Source organism: Cavia porcellus, unplaced genomic scaffold (genome assembly GCF_034190915.1).
Source record: "Cavia porcellus strain 051 isolate PalLab524CR breed Dunkin Hartley unplaced genomic scaffold, mCavPor4.1 scaffold_21, whole genome shotgun sequence".
Taxonomy (NCBI): Eukaryota; Metazoa; Chordata; class Mammalia; order Rodentia; family Caviidae; genus Cavia; species Cavia porcellus.
The window spans coordinates 19,279,728-19,298,502 of record NW_026947504.1 but is presented as its reverse complement, the minus strand read 5'-3'; the positions used below and the strand labels follow the sequence as shown (position 1 = coordinate 19,298,502).

Sequence of the window (18,775 nt, the reverse complement as noted above, 5' to 3'; positions counted from 1 at the left end):
AACCAAAAAAACTCTGAGGCTTACAGAAATACAACAACTTGCCCAATAAAAAATTTAGTTGTAAGAAATAGTGTGACACTGACTCAAAGTTCTGTGTTCTCAGTCACTCTGGTTGCCTCCCTTTTTCAGTTTTGAAAATATTTCAAAATAGATACTTAAAGATTTATAAAGTTTAATAGCAGATTTTCTTTGTAGCCAAAGTGATTCAAATGATTTTCAAACTCAGAGTGCAATGAAACTCCACTGTACATCTGGACACTGTATGGGGTTTTCAACTGGAAATATTTTCAGATATTTCAGTTGATTTTTGGTACAATTTTGAAAGGAGAGGAAGCTAGGAAGGATTAGTATGTAGAGTTTTCAAATAGTGAAATGTATATTTAATTCTGTATTTTCAATTCCCCTGGTATAAAAAGCAATAACTTAGAGTAAAAAACAAATCTAGGGGAAAATGATATTTTTATAAAAATTTATCATAAAGAAAGAGTAAATTGTTACCTGCATGGTTAGCATTCAGAAGTCTAATATATCTTTAGTAACTATTAAACAAAACTAGCAGAAACAAAGCAGATCTTATAACTTTTCAATATGAGTTTATGCATTATAAACTACCAAAACAACTATAGAGCATGTCACTTTTTTTCACTGATCATGGGTGAAACAGAAATTTTTTAAAAATGTTTATCTCAAAGGAGAATAAAACCAAGCAAAATAAAACAGAATAAAGCCAGTCAAAACAAACCAGTGTAAGTGACACAGGTGATTTCACAAAGCAATAGGAAATCAACAATGGTTACCATAATGCCTCTTCTTGTCTTCAAAATAGCTGCAGATACCTTCAGCCATAGAAAAAATCAGACAAAACAGAACAGAATAAAGCCAATAAAAACATAATACTGAATGCAATAACAGCCTTCAAAACAAAATGGCTACCATAATATATATTATCTTTGAAATGGCTGCCCACTCCATCAGATACAATAAAATCAAACAAAACAAAACAATAAAATACACTCCCCCCCCCCAAAAAAAAAACCTATGAAAATGATACAAGACTTCAAAACAAGATAATAGGGAACTGACAATGGCTACCATCTTCAAAAGGAGATTCCCCCAGAGATGCTGCATTGCGTGTTGTTATCCTCTGAATAGACGATCAAACTACCGGCTTTAGACCTGCAAAGTCTGTGGAACACTAAACACGTCAAGCACTCAGTAGCTATCATCACAGCTTGTGTTTCTCTGGATCAGCTGATCATGGCGTGGGGAGTGGGGTTATTCTTGTTTCCCAGTCCACGTTTCAGAAGACCCTGGCATCTGGCTTTCCCCACCGTGGCCCACTCATGGTGCTGATTTATAAGAAGGGCTTGCTTCTTGGTTACTTCTTGTGCTCTTCCCCTGCAGTCTGTGAATAGCACTGACTCATGGGAAAAGGCTGGCCTCTGGATATCCCTGCAGTAGCCCACACATGGCACTGATTTATTGAAACAGAAAATTAAAAGACAGAGCATGCAATCGTTTTTAAAAATTAAATTGAATTAGATTATCAATTCTATTAGTAGTTGATTTTAAGAGACAGGGAGACAAAAGAAGTCCTTATCTGTTGAACAAAGGATTTCATTGAGATCTTCAGACATAACTCATATAAAAGGGGCCATAAAGTAAGATGGATGTTTTGTAAAGTACCATCTAATATAGAGGTTCATAAAAGTACAGAATAGATTGTCCAACAAAAGACAGCAAGATAAAGTTCTAAATAAATAGCTCTGAAGTCTCAAAGGAGGAAAATATTTAATATCTAGCATGACAATTGTGTACCATTTTTATGAAGGTGGGTATCAGTGATGGACCATGAGAGATGATTAGAAGGTGGTCAGCAGAGAGGGGAACGGATGTCTCCAGTCATGAGAAGAGATGCAGGTTTCCTGAGATGATGGTGTGGGCAGCAGGAGATGAAGAAGGGACAGCATCTGAGTCCCTGATTGCAGTCTGTTGTAGTCCGGGGCTGTACACAGAGAACAACTAGGATTAGGACATGGAGTTAATAATATTTTTATAATAGTCACTGGGAGTTAACACAGGAAAATGCAAGAAATCTATCCGCAACACCAAAGACATAGATTATTTAGTCAAGAGCCTAAACCCCACGGCAATGTCCCACATGAGTCCAGATAAAAATCCAGAGCTCAGGACAATGCCTCCACGAGTCCAACTGGAGGCCCAGTGCCAAAAGAAGGACTCACGCCAATCTCTTTTACGGATCCGTGACTGGAAGACCCAAGGGTCAGCGGTGGAAGCCAGAAAGTCTATGCCAGCAGGATGAAGGAGCTCTGCTAGTGGGATGAGGGTTCTACGCTGGAGCCGAGAAGTCACTCTCACAACAAAGAGCAGGGCTGTCCTGAAAGGCACAACAGCTTTCCTCAGTGACCCGGAGGCCCCCAGCTCCTCCAACGACAAGCACAGTCGGGTACTTGCCAGGAAGCAGCGTGACAAAGCTCATCCTGGAGACCAAGCAGCACATGTCTTCCCCTCCAGAGCCAGGAAGCAATGCTCAATGTGAGGACCAAAGCTTCTCCAGGAGAACCAACAGCTCAGACAGCAACTCACAGGAGAACCCACAATGTCTCCTTAACACCTCAACCCTCCTCACCTCTTTTCTTCTCCACCTATTTATCCTGGCAACCCTCCTTAGATGGAGCATCATCTCTCAATGCATGCTGAGGGAATCCAGCTGGCGTTAAGTTGACCATCAGTTCTCAAACCATAACACAGTCACAGAGGTTACCTTCAAAGTTAGTAGTGAAAAAAATGAGAACAATTTTCACAGCGATGATAAAAGGACAATGGAAGAAGAGTCTGAGATTAAATCTGTGAATGGAAAGATGAACACATATGTGTAATTATCACATTGTTTCTCTGATGTGAGAACCCAAAAGTGTAAATAAGGATCAGAATGTATACAAGGTTTTATGAAATAGGAAGAAAATGGCCTTTAGTTGGGAAAGAGAAGCAGGAAAAGCAGATGAGGGAAGGAAGGAAAAAGCAAAAATGGAAAAGAAAGAAAAATGAAAGCAAACCTCTTGTAAATAAGGAGGGAAGAAGGGGTTGAATGGAGAAAAAGACATTGGGGCAAAAAAGCGGAATTGAGATAATCCATAAGCAATGTTCCTATGGGAAAGTGATCATTGTGTATATTTGAAATGTATCAATAAACTTATATAATAAAAAACCCTCTCGGCACACAGGCACAAGAGGAGTCTAAAAGGATGCCTAAAGGAAACTGAAAGTCATGTCACCTACCTCATGCTTTGGCTAAGAAAAAGGCTTAATCAAATATATTTGGATCTAAGTTTGTGTCTCCACTTGCCAATATCACAAGCCAAAGACAAGTAAGGTTCTTCTTGAAGATGTGTGATATTCCCCAAAGAATCTTTTATAAAAAACAAGCAGTCTAAGAAATATTTGTTCATTAGATTTATCCTGGCAACAGCCAGAAAAATCCAGATAATATCAAGCACATGCACATACACATAATACACTTGATTTTGGAAACACTGGTGTTTATTGCATAAACCGTCATATTAAGTATATATTAATTTCTCCAGTAAATTTATTTGTAAAGCACCTAAAATTTGTTTAAAATATTATAAGCAATGGGAGAACTCAGGTCTAAAAGTTTCTTATGTACTACGTTAACTGTTTAAGTTTTAAAGGTATAAGTAGTACACATTTTTGTCAAAACACATCACCTTTTATCACTAGGGAGCAGAAAAGAATTCTCCAGGGTCTTGCCTGCTTCAGGGGCAGCCTGGCTGAGGGCTGCCATAGTGAAATGACACTGTTCTGAAACCTAATGCTTATACACCCTGTGTGTATCCCACTGCCTGGAAGGAAGCCTTTCTGCTGCATTAGAGGGTTTATACATAAGTAAAAAAGAGCAATCTATACCTTTTAGACACTTCCAATGTACTCATTCTTTGCTTTCTCACAAGTGAGACTTTCTCCTCTTCCTCCAGATAGAATTCTATACTTCCCTAGTGAAGCATATAGGTCATCTAAAGTAGAGGGTCTTGTGAGAACAGTGCACATCTCTCCACTGAAGTCCCCACTTGCTGGCTGGCTGTACTGTCCAAGCCACATGTGCACCTTGGATCTCTTAAGAGCAGATGGGTTCATTTATCATGGTGCATCGCCCACCATGAGCAGCCACCTTTCCCATTAACTGCAAATGTGCCAAGTGGACACCAGACATTGCAGGAGCCATACAGCTGGCAGCACAAGTTAAAGGATCTCAGAGTTGAGTGAGTCAAGGCAGTTGGCTACTAAATTCTTGTAGCCAACTCTAAAGCAACTCTCGCCATTTCTCTCGTGAGAACAAGCTGGCAACCTGAAACTGGTTGGGTTTCACATGAACTTGTGGCTCTGGGAGCTAAAGCATGAGAAGAAACAAGACACTGAGTATCGCATGTAAGGCTGCACAGGCAGGGCCAAGGCAGTGGTGTTTCCTTAGAAAAATTCAAACAGAAAAATCAATACAGGTAATTATTTCTTGTGCTCCAATTTACGAACCATAATACTGAGACTCTGGCATACTTCTTACAGACAATTGTCCCCCTTAATCCTCCATACATTATTAGTTAGTATTCTGAACAGAGAAACATTAAGTGCTACAAATATCTAATTTTGTCATCCTGTTAATTGTAATCACTGTAACCCCATCTGTCCCATTCAAGCACCCTTAGTGGTGCGTGCGTGCGTGTGTGTGTGTGTGTGTGTGTGTATGTGTGCATGTGTGTGTTTGAAGTAAGGCAGTGTGTTGCTTTGTTCTTGTGAACATTTCAAGAATGGCTCGAGCACACCTGGTTTCAGATGCCATTTGGAGCATCCTCAAGCTCATTAATAATGGAGGAGTCTGATGGGAGCAGCTCTGCAGGGCTTTGTTTCCACTGTAGAAAAAGAGAGACATGGATCTTTCTGTTTTGCCCAATAACAATCATCCTGACAAATTCCTGCAGCTTGATGTGAAGTCTCTAATGAAGAGCCCCGCCCTGCAGCAGGCTGGCCTCGTGAGATTGCTGGGCGGAAATTACCCTGCTGCACAACACTGGCAAAACCTTGTCTACTCACAGGTAAGATGTGGGGGCATATAGCTATGGGGCTGGCTTGATTATTTCTTACTGTGGAACATTTCATTATTTGTATTAAAGAAGTCGTGGAGAAGTAAGTACCAAGAGGCTGCTCGTTTTTATAATATACTTTTTTCTAATCTCTTCATAAAATGTGTGAATTCTCCAACCTGTCCGCTCTTCTCCAACCACTGGCTTCTCTGCCTGTCTTCATTTTAAATTTTTTATCACACTCATTTTTCTCCTTCCCTTCTGAATTTTCAAAGCCAATTGTTGCATTTTCAAATAAGGCGTTAGAATGAAACCTGTCCGCCTTGTCTCGGGTGCAGCATAAATACAAAGCGTCTGAAGCTTGCACTGCAAGGAGTGCAATCCCCAGAGACAGCTATGAACTCGCTTTTCTGCCTCACTTAGAGACCAGCTTCCTTCCCTCTAAACAGCGAAAACTCAGACCCAGAAACATGGAAGTCTAACGAGAGACTGGAGGAGAAAAAAGAAAGAAAAAACCAATTAGAGGAACTCTCTGAAAAGGTCATAGCTATTATTTTAGAAACATTTATTTTCCACAAGTGTCCGTGTGGACTAGATAGCCAGATCAGCCCTTCAAATCTGACATGGATCTATACAAGTGTTTCTCTTGTTCTTTCTTTGTCTCTTCTTTCTTATTGCTGACAAAAAGAGAAAAATCAGATTGTGATGACTTCCATGTGCTAGAAGAAACATAAACGCCCCCACCGTTACACAGCTAGTGAAACAGGAATAATCTTTCTTTTTAAAATGTGGAGGCTAATGGGATTAAGGGTTAGTCAATTTAGAAACGGGAAAAAGCATTTCATTTCAGAACAGATGTGACTGACCTACAAACCCCTGCAAGTCATTAAATCCTTTGGAGTGGTTCAAATTCCCTGAACAGAAATTTGTTTTCTTTCAAGAACAGTCACTACTCATGAGTCCTGGTGTAAAGTGACTCCTTTGTGGTATATTTGTGGGCTCTTTGGGACATTTGCTATGAGATCATTCAAAATCAAGTACACTCAAATGATTATGTAAGTGTTTCCCCCACCTATAAGTGTTTTAATTTATTTCCATTTTAAGGCAGGCTGTTGGGGCAACTGACTTTTTTTAAAATTTTGCATCCACACTTTTGTAACCCTCAAATACTTCTTCCTTAACTCTACACACCCGTTGTGTTTTGTGCTTTAGTTTTAAGTTAAATGGACTGCTCTTCTGCTTTTCCTTCCTTGTTCTTTGTATCACAGAACAAAAAGATTAAAAAAATTATTTCCGAAAACCTTGCTCTTCCCCATCCTCTGAAGTTTAGTCTAAAAAGACATACCCATAAATTCTTTTGGGATTAAAATGTTTGAGACTCGTGCTATTCTGTTTCCTTCATTAGGAACTTTACAGTTTAAAACTCTGTTGTCTTTTGTTCCAAGATCTGAAATGTCAATTTTAAAATAACAACTTTTTCTACAGGTTTAAAGAGTATTGAAGGGAAAAACAAGGAAATAATCCTCTGCTTTATATGTCTTTACGTATCTGCTAATAATTAATTGAAAAGTTCAAATACACTTGATTTAGTTATACTTATAGTCAGAAGATGTTTACTGAAGGACAGCTTACTACTAAAATAATGCAGGACATGGGAAGGAGAGGTGGAAATCAAGTACAAATTCATGTGATTTGGATAGGTGTGGCACAAACTGTGAGTAACAATAATCATATTCAAGATTTTACAGTGCATCAATAAATGATTCTCTCCTTGGATGCATCTTAAAATTGAGGGTGGGTATATTCATTAGATAGAAAATAATCTCAAAGAAATGAGCATCTGAATGTTTTAAATAGTTTTAATAATCCATGAAAGAAGGCAATGATGATGCCTGGTATGTTGAGGTGTTAGACACACATAAAATTGTAGCTGTTAAACAGCTCATTAATTTAAACTCTTCCTCTTATGGGGTGCATTAAACTAATGACAATAGCAAAAGGGAAACCATAAAGTCAATAATAAGATCATGAAATAAACGATTAGAAACATGGTTTCTTTTCTCAAATGCACTGACAGCCAGCGGAAGACAAATCTGTTATGGCCCTTAACCAATCCAAGCCTCAGTGTTTTCACTTGCAAAATAAGCACAATATTTACTTTAAGTCTGTTCTTAAAAGCAAGAATAAATAAAACATAAGTTAAAATATAAGGTAAAATTTAGAAGTAGTTTCCTATAAAATTCTAAGAGTATAAATAGAAGTATGTATTACTAATATCGCAAGATGTAAGAAATTATCATTTTATTGGGATATAGGAAACAGCAAATAACACAATGGTATTATTTTGTAGTTATTGTGGTTAGAGATGTTTGTGGGTATGGATGAATAGTTGTGGTGGTTAGAGAACGTAATCAACACATTTGTCATTTTTATTACCCAAGCAGTAAATTTGATACTTACATGAACTCAGTATAAACTTCAGTTATGACAAGTAAGTTTCCAGTAACATATTACCTAGTGCTTGGAATGCAGTTACTTCATGGAATGTTACAGTACTTAAACCACAAACACCACTTTCAAATTGCTGTTACTTCAGTGACTAAAACTAAAATCCAATAGAACCCAAATATCAAATTGAGTTCATAATTATATGTATTATTTTAATATCAATACATTCACATCTGATCTTTTAAAAAAAGTTTGCATATTCACATTCCTAAGATATTCTTACATCTAACACAATATTGTATAGCCTAGAAAAGTAAGTACTTAATGGGCAAATCAGTTACCAGGGACACTGTCAATTTCTGAATATTCAGCTGTTATTGGAAAAAGTAGTTATTAATTGAATTCACTATCTTTACACTCCTTTTCCTTATATCCTTTCACTAGGGAACTAAGAAACTTCATAATAAATTTCATGTAAACACAATAAAAATATTTTCCAAAGTTTAATATTTTTGGTTGTTGGAATGATTCGGGGCATGTGTCTAATGAAAGCATTTTACATTGTATTCCAAGTGTTTCTACCAAGAAAGGAGATAAGAAAACCTGATTGCTAAGCTAAAAGTTGTTCCAAACTTTGCACCCCCTGCACCCAAAGTAAGCACTCTAGCCCTGTCACATCTCCACTCACCATTATTTCTTATCTCTACTGTGTCTCCACACATATTTGTTTTAGATTTCTAACTTCAAGGATTTGCATCTTCCGAGCAATATTGCTGAGTTTTTTTTTTTTCAGCTTTTTTAAATAAACCCCTTTCAACATTGTTCAGCCTTTCCATTTATAATTGGGTCTTTTCTTTTTTTAATACTTTTTATTTTTGTTGCATTCTTTATTATCTCTTTTTGATCATTTTCTTACATTTATTATTTGGCTTTGTTTTTAATGCTTAAATTGGATACTTATTAACTATTTAGTTGTTTCATTATCCTTTTATAATACAAGTCTGTTTTCTCATAGTATTTCTTCAAAATATTATTGGAGTGCAAACTAACAATTTTATAATGAAGCATTTAAATTTTTTGGTTCTGTTACTTTAACATTTATTTTTAAGTCCACAAAATTCAGTATTTCATTTTGTCGAGTTTTTTTCCTCATTTGAAACTAAATTAACTATAATCAAAAGGGTGATCCACTGTTATAGTTTGTGTCTGGAGGCCCCCCTAACGCCTCAGGTAGTCATGGGGACAGGCCTTTTGGAGGTGGCTGAATCTAGGGTTTGTGATTGATTCATTGTATAGTGCTAGGATTGGCAGTGTGAGTGCATCACCTGCCCTAGGGTGAGTATCCTGCATAGAATATAAGGTAGGAAAAGATGTTTGCTTTCCCCTTTTGCTCTTGTTACTTTGGGCATCTTCTGCTATCCTGAACAGTGGCCTGTCTGCCATGAGCCACCCTGCTTTGGAACCAGCTGATTACAGACTGAAACCTTCACAAACTGTAAGCTAAATAAACCTTTCCTTCCTTAATGCTGGACATGAGGTGTTTTGTCTCAGTGACAAGAGAAAAGTAACTAAAGTACCCACATACAGTGGTACCTTGGTTCATGAACTTAATTTGCTCCATGATTTTGGAAAAGATAACCATGTTTATGTTTGTGTGAAATAGATGGCCATACTTGTGTTTGTCAGTTGATGCACAGTTCACAGAGAAAAACCAAATTTTGCCAAAACCTCTGTTTGTGAAACAAATTTTTTGCAAACTAAAAGCATTTGTGAACCAAAGTTTCACTGCATTGAGTTTCATGATTTGCTTTGGGATTTAACTGCTAATTTTTAAAATATTCAGTGTGTATTTCAAAATGAAGTACTTTTAGTTGTTTAATAAAACCTCCATATATGTCGGTTAATCAAACCCATTGATTTTATTGACCAAATTCTATTTATCTTTAATATTATTCCATATGCTTGATAACAATTATGTGTATGATTTTCTCCTAATTATTTCAAGCTTTGCTTTATAAATGTCAGGACTATTTTATTAAATGCATACAAATTTAAATTTATATTTTACTGATCTACTTTTATGCATTTTCTAACAACCTCTTTATATCTAACACAGTTACATAAATCTGACACTTTTTTTTTTGGCTTGGTGATTAGTTAAACTAAGTTACATTGTGGAAACAAATATATACAACTTCTTAGTGGCTTTTGCACAATAAAATGTATCTCTCCCTTTTTTTTAAGACACTTTCTTGTTTCTTTTTATCAGTACCGAGGATCGAACTCACGACCGCATGCTTGCAAGGCAGGTGCTTATGCCACTGAGCTAAATCCCCAGCCCCTGTATCTCTCCTTCATACTAGATGGATGTAGGTGGTGCAGATGTCTTAAGACACTCATTTTCAAGGGAATTTTAGTCTTCCTGAGATCAGAATTTCTACTAGGCTCATAGATGGGAAAGAGAGAGAGAGAGAGTAAACTATGGATGTTGGCAGAGTCTTGTGGTCAAGCTTGAGTTTTAGTAGTCATATGCCCCAGCCCAACAGCCCAGTGTCCATGAAGAAGAAATAGATTTTCTGAGCATCTAGGCAGGCTTTACTAGTTGTACTCAATTAAATATATATAATATTCATAAATAATGATAAATTAGATACATTATATATTATATATCATGTTTTACAGATGCATGTATATATGTACACTGTATCTATGTGTGTATATCTTTAAAATTATCTTCCCATGTGTTGAACACATTCATCATGCCCTTAAAAGAAACAAACCAAAGGTCAGTCAGTTTCTATGTTGAAGAGATTTTTCCTCATATGATACTATACACTTAAGTGAAAGAAAAATAGAGTTACAACAGTCGTTTCTTCCTTTCTGGTTGAGAAAATTGAGAAACATAGTAATCACTACTCCAACGGAAGTTTTAAATACCACTGGGAATATTTTATACAGAGCTTCTTCCTTTGAAGGTGAAGAAAATGAAGTGGGTCCAGTATCTGTCCTTCAGGAGGACTTGCTCTACAGAGTTCCTGGCTCCATCCCTGGGAAGCATCCTCTTGATCATCATTCTTTTGTGCCTGAAGTTGGAGCCTTCTTCAAAGTATCACCAGCTTCAAAGTTGTCTCCTACTCATAAATATTTGGATACCTAAGATTATTTTTTCTTCTTACATTTTAATTTTAAATAATCAAACTTTTTAAATGTAATTTGGTGATGCTTGAAATATATTTCCTTAAAAACTTCGCCAATTATTTATTAATGTAATTCCTATCTATTTAGCCTTAGTAAGTTCTATATATCATTAATCATAAAGTTTTTTTGAAGAAACAAATTTCTTTGCTTTTCTTCTTTGATTTCTCTAACTTTTGGCTTCGTAGCAACTGCCAGAGGCTGTCTGAAATAATAGTCATGAAACTATACCTCTAACAAAATCTTTGCCTTGAGTCATTTCATTCAGCTGAGAAATTTTACTGGGCTTTGTACTCATTAGTTTTTAATTTTTTAAAATAAGATTGAATTTCAATATTCAGAGTCTATAATCAAATTATTAACACTAGAAAGCATAAAATTTCCATATTTCTCTTAGCTATAATTACAGTTATTTATTTGTTAATATTTATTAGTTAGCTATTTGTTGTTTTGTTTTTCTCTATATACATATAGTCTTATATATGCCTAGAACTACACCTAAAGGGTTTACAGGAATTGATTTTATTATGTGTAATAATATGAAAAGCTGTACTGAAGAAAACTAGACATCATGGTAGCCACTGATGATTTCCTATCAGTATGTTTCAAAGTTCAATAATGCTTTTATTCTTGGTTTTGATTGGTTTTAGTCTATTTTCAGTAATTTCATTTCAATATGAGTGAAGGTATGGACAGCTATTTTGAAGAAAACAATAGACATTATGGCTACCGCCATTATTGATTTCCTAGTGTCTGGCCTTGAAAGCCCTTAAGGCTCTCACTCTCATTTGTTTTTATTGCTTTTATACTAATTTGATTTGTTTTAACTTATTGTGTGTGAAGATAGAGGCAGCTATTTCAAAGAAAACAAGAGACATCATGGCAGCCACTGTTGATTTCCTGCTGTCTTTTTCTGAAATCCTGTGTTTTTGATATTGCTTTACTCTGCTCTGCTTTGTTCTATTCTGTTTTGCTTCTTTTTGTTTTATTCTATTTAAAATAAAAAAATTCTAGATTCTTTTAACACATGCTTTCAGTCCTTCTTATAAACTGCTCGTGTCATTCCTGTATAATACTATTGTTCTAATTCTTGAAATATATGTATATAAATACTCCTGTTAAAAGTTTCTCACCTAAATATATATTATTAAATGATCTTTTTTCTCCCTGTTTCCTCCTTTTTTCTTTCCCTTTCTTTTTCTCTTCTCCCCTCTCTCCCTTCTTTCTTCCTATCTGTGCTGTGTTGGGCTGATGCTCAGGACCTCAGGAACCACATACGGTATCATGCATGCATACACTTACCTATAAGCCAAGCCCCAAATCAGATTCTTAATAAAGATTAGTATTAAATTTCTCTTGACATGTCCTATACACATGAAATAGACAGGAAATTGGCATATAAAACAAAAATAAATAATGTCATATCTAGTATAAACCACAAAGCTTTAAAGAATATGGTTTAGAAGTAGGGCTCAGATATCCTCTTAGAATATGTATGTTATTTTGTTCTTTTATACATTCATTTTTAAGTATATATATTTATGTGTGTATATATATAGTCATTGCTTGTAATTTTTTTCTTGAGCCCTTAAACTTTATTTTCTTCATTTATATAGCTTTCTTATTTAAGAAGAAACTCAAGGAATAGCCTAATATGCAAGTAACCTAACAAACCCAATTTGTCGGTGTCAGAAGAATTATCCCTCTTCAAAAATGATCAAGGATCCCTGGGCCTCGAGGAAAAAAAGTGATTCAGAATTATGCTAAGCTCAAACAATCTAAATTTCTTATCAAATTGCTCTTTAGTCAATTCAGATAGACTTACGAAACCACTCATCTTTAAGATAAATGCCCAGTCAAGAGGAGTTATTATTTTAGTGCACATTTTGGAATTATAGAATATAAATTGACTTTGAAATGACAAAGAAACTATTAATGTCTGAGAGGATCTCCAAATTGATCAAGAATGTGAAAAATGCAAGGATTAAGAAAGTTAGGGAAACCCAACACCAAAGAGAACGTGGATGGTTTCATCAGGATGATTTTTTTTTTACTTGCCAGTCATTTCAAGAGGAAAGTATATGTCATACCAGTTTACAACAGTAATATGTGTGTGTGTATATACATATATATATATATATATATATATATATATATGTGACCTATATATCCCAATAGATGCTAAAGTTACCAATGTATTGATTGTCATAGAAATGAGATGGAGGAATACAATTTTTATTGAACTTTCTCTGTTTAGGAAGGCTAACAGTATAGGAAACACATGATGAAATATTTCTGCAAATTAGAAAAAATTGCTAGTTTTTAAAGACTAAAACTGTATTATCCTAAAATTAACTAATGCTAGATTTCTCCCATTAGTGTTCTGTGATAAAGTGTTACTTTATAAGCCTTTTTGTTTTACTTTTATCTTAGTTTATGCAGTGAACAACTTTTAATTTAAAAAGTTCCTGTCTGTATGATATCTTCATGCCCTAAGGTGGGGAAGAAAGCAAGGTAAAATTCTGAAGGTTAAAGCAGATACAGAAAGGCATGAGTTGTCTAATTCCATTCATATAAAATGCCCAAGTGAGTCCAAATTAACCTATATTAATTACTTTAGACAGGGAGATAGGAAGAAATGGAAATAATGCAAGGTGGGCGGACAGTGTCCTATACCCTGTTATATTTATGTTGATTGGGAAAAATGTAGTCAGCAATACATTTATCATATACGCACGTCTCTTTATGTGTGTTATTATTGTGGTTTATTAAAAACATTTTTAGATTTGAAATCCATTATTTGAACCATCTAACAAGCAATAGACACATAGACAAATGCAATGGTAAATCAGCCCAGTGCACAAAGCTGCCTGAAATAGGAACCAGAAGAATATTTGTAAAAAGCCAAGATATAACTATAAGACATTTTTTAATCTTGAATTTGCTGAATTAATACAGCAATGTTTTCAGTCACAGAATATACAAACACAGAGAGGTAAAATGTCACTAAGTCACAGTGCAAATAAACTAGAAATCTTGACCTTGTTCAGAATCCTATCAGGCAACTTAAACAATACTCTTTTTGTACTTATAAAAGAGCATTCAAATGAATATCACAGTAGAAAACAACCACTTGCAAAAAGAGAACTCAAGTAACGGTAGGATGCTAGATCAAAGTCAACCCTTAAGTTATTTTCTTATCCATAGCCCTCACCTGTTGGAGATCTAGCCCAAATCAACAATTTTCCAGATTCATATTTCCTCTGCTGTAGTCTTTACTATCAGAAGACCCATTTGTAAGACATGGTTCGTGTCTTTGCTTCCTAACAGAGAGAAAAGAAGAGCATTACTGCTCACCGAATCAAGGGATCCAGTGGGGAGGCCTCAGTCACTGCTGATAGCCCGCCACCATCCATGTCCTCGGTTATGAAGAATAATCCACTCTATGGTGGCCTGAGTTTGGAAGACGCTATAGAAGAAAGCAAAAAAAGTCCTTCATGGACTGTTGAGGAATACGACAAGCATTCCTTGCACACAAACCTCTCAGGACATCTAAAGGTACTCAAGGCTGAGAATCACCCCTTCGACTGGTGTGGCAGCTCAGTTAAATAATCCTAAAACACGTGTTACTTAAAAGCAGGCATTTTTCACTAGATACAAACATCTCCCGATTTCAGGGCATTGGGACCCCTGGCTTAACTTCTTCCCTCCTAGTCAGTATTTTGTTGATTTGCTATAGAAACAGATAAAATGATGTGGCATAAAATATAGAATTTTGGAGAAGGTGAAAGGTTTTCATAACTGATTTGCAGGATTACATGTTTTCCCAGAGTGTGTAACCATTTATGCTTACAAACACTTAAAGATTGATTTCTTACTGTATATACTATTTTTTTAAAAAACATACATAAAGCACAAGGAAGTACTTAAGAGAATAATTTTATATCAGGCTTACCCAGTGATTTAAGATTGCAGATTGACGTTTTGGTCATTTTCCTGTGTCTCAGTAACAAAACAAAACAAAAACATTTCAACACAGGAAAAGTATGCAATGAACTCATTCACCCAGCTTAAACCCAACTTAAGTTTTTCTTTCTTTCCTTTTTCTTTTTTTTTTTTTTTCTACTTTCTTCCCCTGAAATCTGTTGCCCATGAATAAAAGACCTAGAAAAACCTGAAAAGCAGAGAGCAAAGTGCTCCATTTTCTGAAAGGACCAGATTCTTAACCAGCCTTGGCTTGCCTCCACCTGCTCCAGTCTGGGAAGCTGACATTTTCCAAGTACCCTTCATTTCAAAACATGTGTCCGTTCCAAATCTCATAGGTTCAGCACCTGAGGACATTTTTTTTCCTTTGGAATGGAACAGTTCCATGTCCTTTCAAATCCTACATATGGTTATTGAAATGCACAGACTTCAAAATATCCTATAGTTGTAGAATCTTCAATGTTTATTAAATCTAGTACTTCAAATGTATTTCCCTCTCACTAAGCCTTACTTCCAAGAGGCTTAAAAAAATAGATGCTCCTGAAAGAAACAGTTATCATGTGTTCTATTTTCTTCCTTTCCTCCTTCCCTCCTTCCCTCTTTCCCTTTTTTTCTTATTCTTTCTTTCATATTCTCCATCAAGTGGCGCAAAATCAAGACTTCTAAGTCTAGTCTTTGAAAAATAAATTGTATTGCTTTACTTCCCGCACATTCAAACATTGGCAATACATTTCTAGGGCATCTTCTCTTGTATTTGTTGTTTCTGTATGTGACAGAAACTGCATAAATAAACATCATGTCCCTGCCTTCAAAAAGTTCATCTAAATGAGCAAATTTGCAATACTATTTATGCAAAAGATATGGAAGCATGTCTATAATTGTAACGGGAAATGCTGAGGAAATTTGGAAGAGGGAAGTCATATGTGATTATAAAAAGTTTGCACTACAATGTTAATTCACATGAGCTCGGGGGCCTAGGTGAAATTTCAAAAGATCTAGAAGGTTTGCAGCGGTAGGGAGATTCTTGTGGCTTGAACAGCAAGAAGATAGAATCACTGGAAAGTGAGAGAATTTGTGCACTCAGTAGAACAGTTTTCCTAGTGCCCTAGTTTATGAATAGCTGCAGAGAAAGCCACAAAATCTACAAAAAGAGACTGTCTGAGGGTAGGTGTGACAGAGACAGTTTGACGAGTGGACACTGAGGTGTAGTTAGAAGAAATCACCCACACTGTGTTACTGTGCAGCAGACTGATAGCAGGCTACAGTCACATATTGTGTATTTCACAAAGCTGAAAGAAGCAAGAATGTGTTCTCAGCATAAAGAAATGCTGAGTGCTTGAGGAGATAGATATGCTTAACCTAATGTAAGCGTGGTTTTAGCCTTGAGTTAAGGAAATTAGTTTAATTTTCAGAAGCTAAAATTCAAGTTTGAATGTTAGACAAAGAAAACTGAAGAATAATGTTTTTAGGCTGAACGATACATTTAAGGAAGACAGAATCCAACTCTAATGAGAGCATTGTTTTACTGAAGCCAGTATCTGTCTGTTTTCCAATCCTGTCTGCTATGTTTACTTCATTCATATCAAAGGTCAGGACCCTCCTGCCTATTGGCCACACACTGACGTCTGAGGGAGGCAGTAATTAAAAGAAACTCCTGAAACCCATGACTTCTGTTGTCACTAGAATTTTGTTCTATTACTTTGACTTCTTTATTACCACTTCTATCCTTGTCTCATAATTAATAAACATATCCCCTAACATATTTTTGAAATTTTGGTGTAACTTACTACTATAAATATTCTGGATGCCTCAGTCTGTTTCTATTTTTCTAAATAGTTATGATTTTTTAAATCATAAAAGAAGAACCCTATATTTAACCACCAAAGCAAGAATTACAGAATGTAATGAGGAAAGTCACCATTATGAAGTTTTTAATGCAGAACAAAAGCATTAAACGTGTATGCAAAATGGAGTCCTCTGATTTGGATGCAAGCAAGGTGATAGATGAGAATAAGTTAGACAAGGATTTTAAAATCCTTCTGCGCATGCTATTCACATTTTATTATGACATTTGAGCATTTCTAAGACTAGGAAGTGCATGCTTTAACCACAGCAATGGAAGGAGCGTAGTAACCTTGAGGCATCCAATCACAGCTCCTCAAGAGTGTGCGCAGTCCTCTCCCACCGTATACCCATAACTCCAAAGCTACTTCAGTGACCTAGAGGCTAACAAGGACAGTGACTAGAGGGTGGGCAGTCCCTTGCAATCATCCAGATGAGAGGTGATGAGGCTTGAAATGGTGGTGTGAAAACTGCAGTTCAGCATTTCCTAGAAATTTCTGGTCTGCCTATCTAATGCCAGAAATAGATGCAGGATCTGGAGCACTGAAAAACAGCACAAAATGATAAAAGAGTAACTGTACTACTTTGTAGGAAGAGTAGAGCCTGTGGGTGCTTTTCAGGAAAGAATACGGACAGGAAGCGAATGCTCTAGCACTGAAGGGAAAATGAAGCCAACAAAATGAGACGTGAGCACCACTGCTGATGTGCATAAATGAGCTCTTTTCTTTGGGAAGTCAGACGTGCATGCAAAGCTTTAGCACGACAGAGACACTACAACACTCTATGAGGAAGACCAGTAAGTTGAGACTCATGGAACAGACCCTTGACACCTAGTGCTACTCTCCCTCCTTGAAAGTCATTCTGAATTTACTGGAAGACTCACTAAACCTGCTTATTCCTGCCATGCAGACAAAATCAAGTCTCTAAGGTTCATCTAAGGCAAGGAATTTTAATTCTATTTCGACTCACTAACCTGATTTACACACAGTATTCATGAGATGTAAGAAATACAAAATTATCTAAAAGATTACAGAATCACTGTGGTGTTTCTGACCTTCCAATGTGACTCATTTAATAAGGCATTTTTTCAGGCTTCCTAATGAATTTTGATGCAGACCTGTACATTCACTGCACAGACCTGCTGGCAGCTAAGGGCCGTAGCAGCAGCACATTGTTCTGTTTAGAGAGCGCTGGCCTTTCTGTTCCCAGCTGTGACACTTACGTCTCACCCAGGACAGTTTGAATATAAATCTGTAAGGTGTCTGATAATAATTTGTTTCCAATCTCACTTTGGATCACCGATTGATGATACCTTATTTCCTACATAATTTTCTTTCAGGAAAATCCTAATGACCTACGATTTTGGCTGGGAGACATGTACACGCCGGGTTTTGACACTTTATTGAAAAAGAAAAAGAAGCATGACAAGAGGTCAAAATTATGTCGCATGGGTTTGATTTTCCTGCTCGTTGCCTCGGTCTTCATTACCATAGTGACTCTCAGCACTTTGCTCACCTAAAGAAACTGCCACAGACAGAGCCCCCTTCAATTTTTAAAACAATTTTTATAAATATTTGCAAAAAAGTCTTCATGTAGTATGAATGTACTGTTGATTGTACAATTAAACACAATTGTTCGGTGAAATGTGTGCTTGTGATATGTCCTGCCTTGTTCTCTGAAACCTAGATATGACTTCCAGCCTGCATTTTTTTCTTTGGGAAGCAATTCTGAGGATTATGGCCACAGAAAAGTTATTAGACAAGCAAAGTTAAATATTTTTATAGAGGAAAAGAACGGCATCAGTGATTATCAGCAGTTTTGTCATAATACTCAAACCATATTCACATACCATTTGTTCCTCTCCAGCCCTTCTACCTATAGCACTAAGGGAGGCGAAGTGGATCATTTTTGGGCTAAGAACCAGGTAGACAAGCTAAAAACCTTTAGTCATGCTGTCAGTTGGTTGGATTCATTCTGCTTTATCTTCCTTTATTGCTGTTTAAGTCAGAAGGGAAAAAAATGTGTGGAAGGAAGAGTTTGTTCAATTCTGTTTTTATTTTCTCAGTATCTTTTATAATACCCCTAGTGTTCCCATTTTAGCAGAACTAATCTTGGTGTCATTGTGCAACAGTCAATGGCATTTTGATCCAATTGTGCTTACTAATTGATCCAAATTGTCTAGTGTGAGC

General features: G+C 36.2%; 1 protein-coding gene across 2 annotated transcripts; it reads left to right on the top strand.

The window, feature by feature from the left end:
* Nucleotides 1-4,926: 4,926 nt before the first annotated feature.
* Nucleotides 4,927-18,230, top strand: Minar2 (membrane integral NOTCH2 associated receptor 2). 2 transcript variants are annotated; one of them, XM_003477216.4, is made up of 3 exons: nucleotides 4,927-5,129; nucleotides 14,091-14,318; nucleotides 17,926-18,230. In XM_003477216.4, exons 1-3 carry the CDS (start codon nucleotides 4,965-4,967, stop codon nucleotides 18,103-18,105), a joined length of 573 nt encoding a protein of 190 aa, XP_003477264.1. In that variant the 5' UTR covers nucleotides 4,927-4,964; the 3' UTR covers nucleotides 18,106-18,230. The 2 variants fall into 2 exon arrangements, with proteins under 2 accessions (XP_003477264.1, XP_063088475.1); XM_063232405.1 differs by lacking the exon at nucleotides 4,927-5,129 and adding an exon at nucleotides 8,606-9,060.
* The last annotated feature ends 545 nt before the right edge of the window (nucleotides 18,231-18,775 follow it).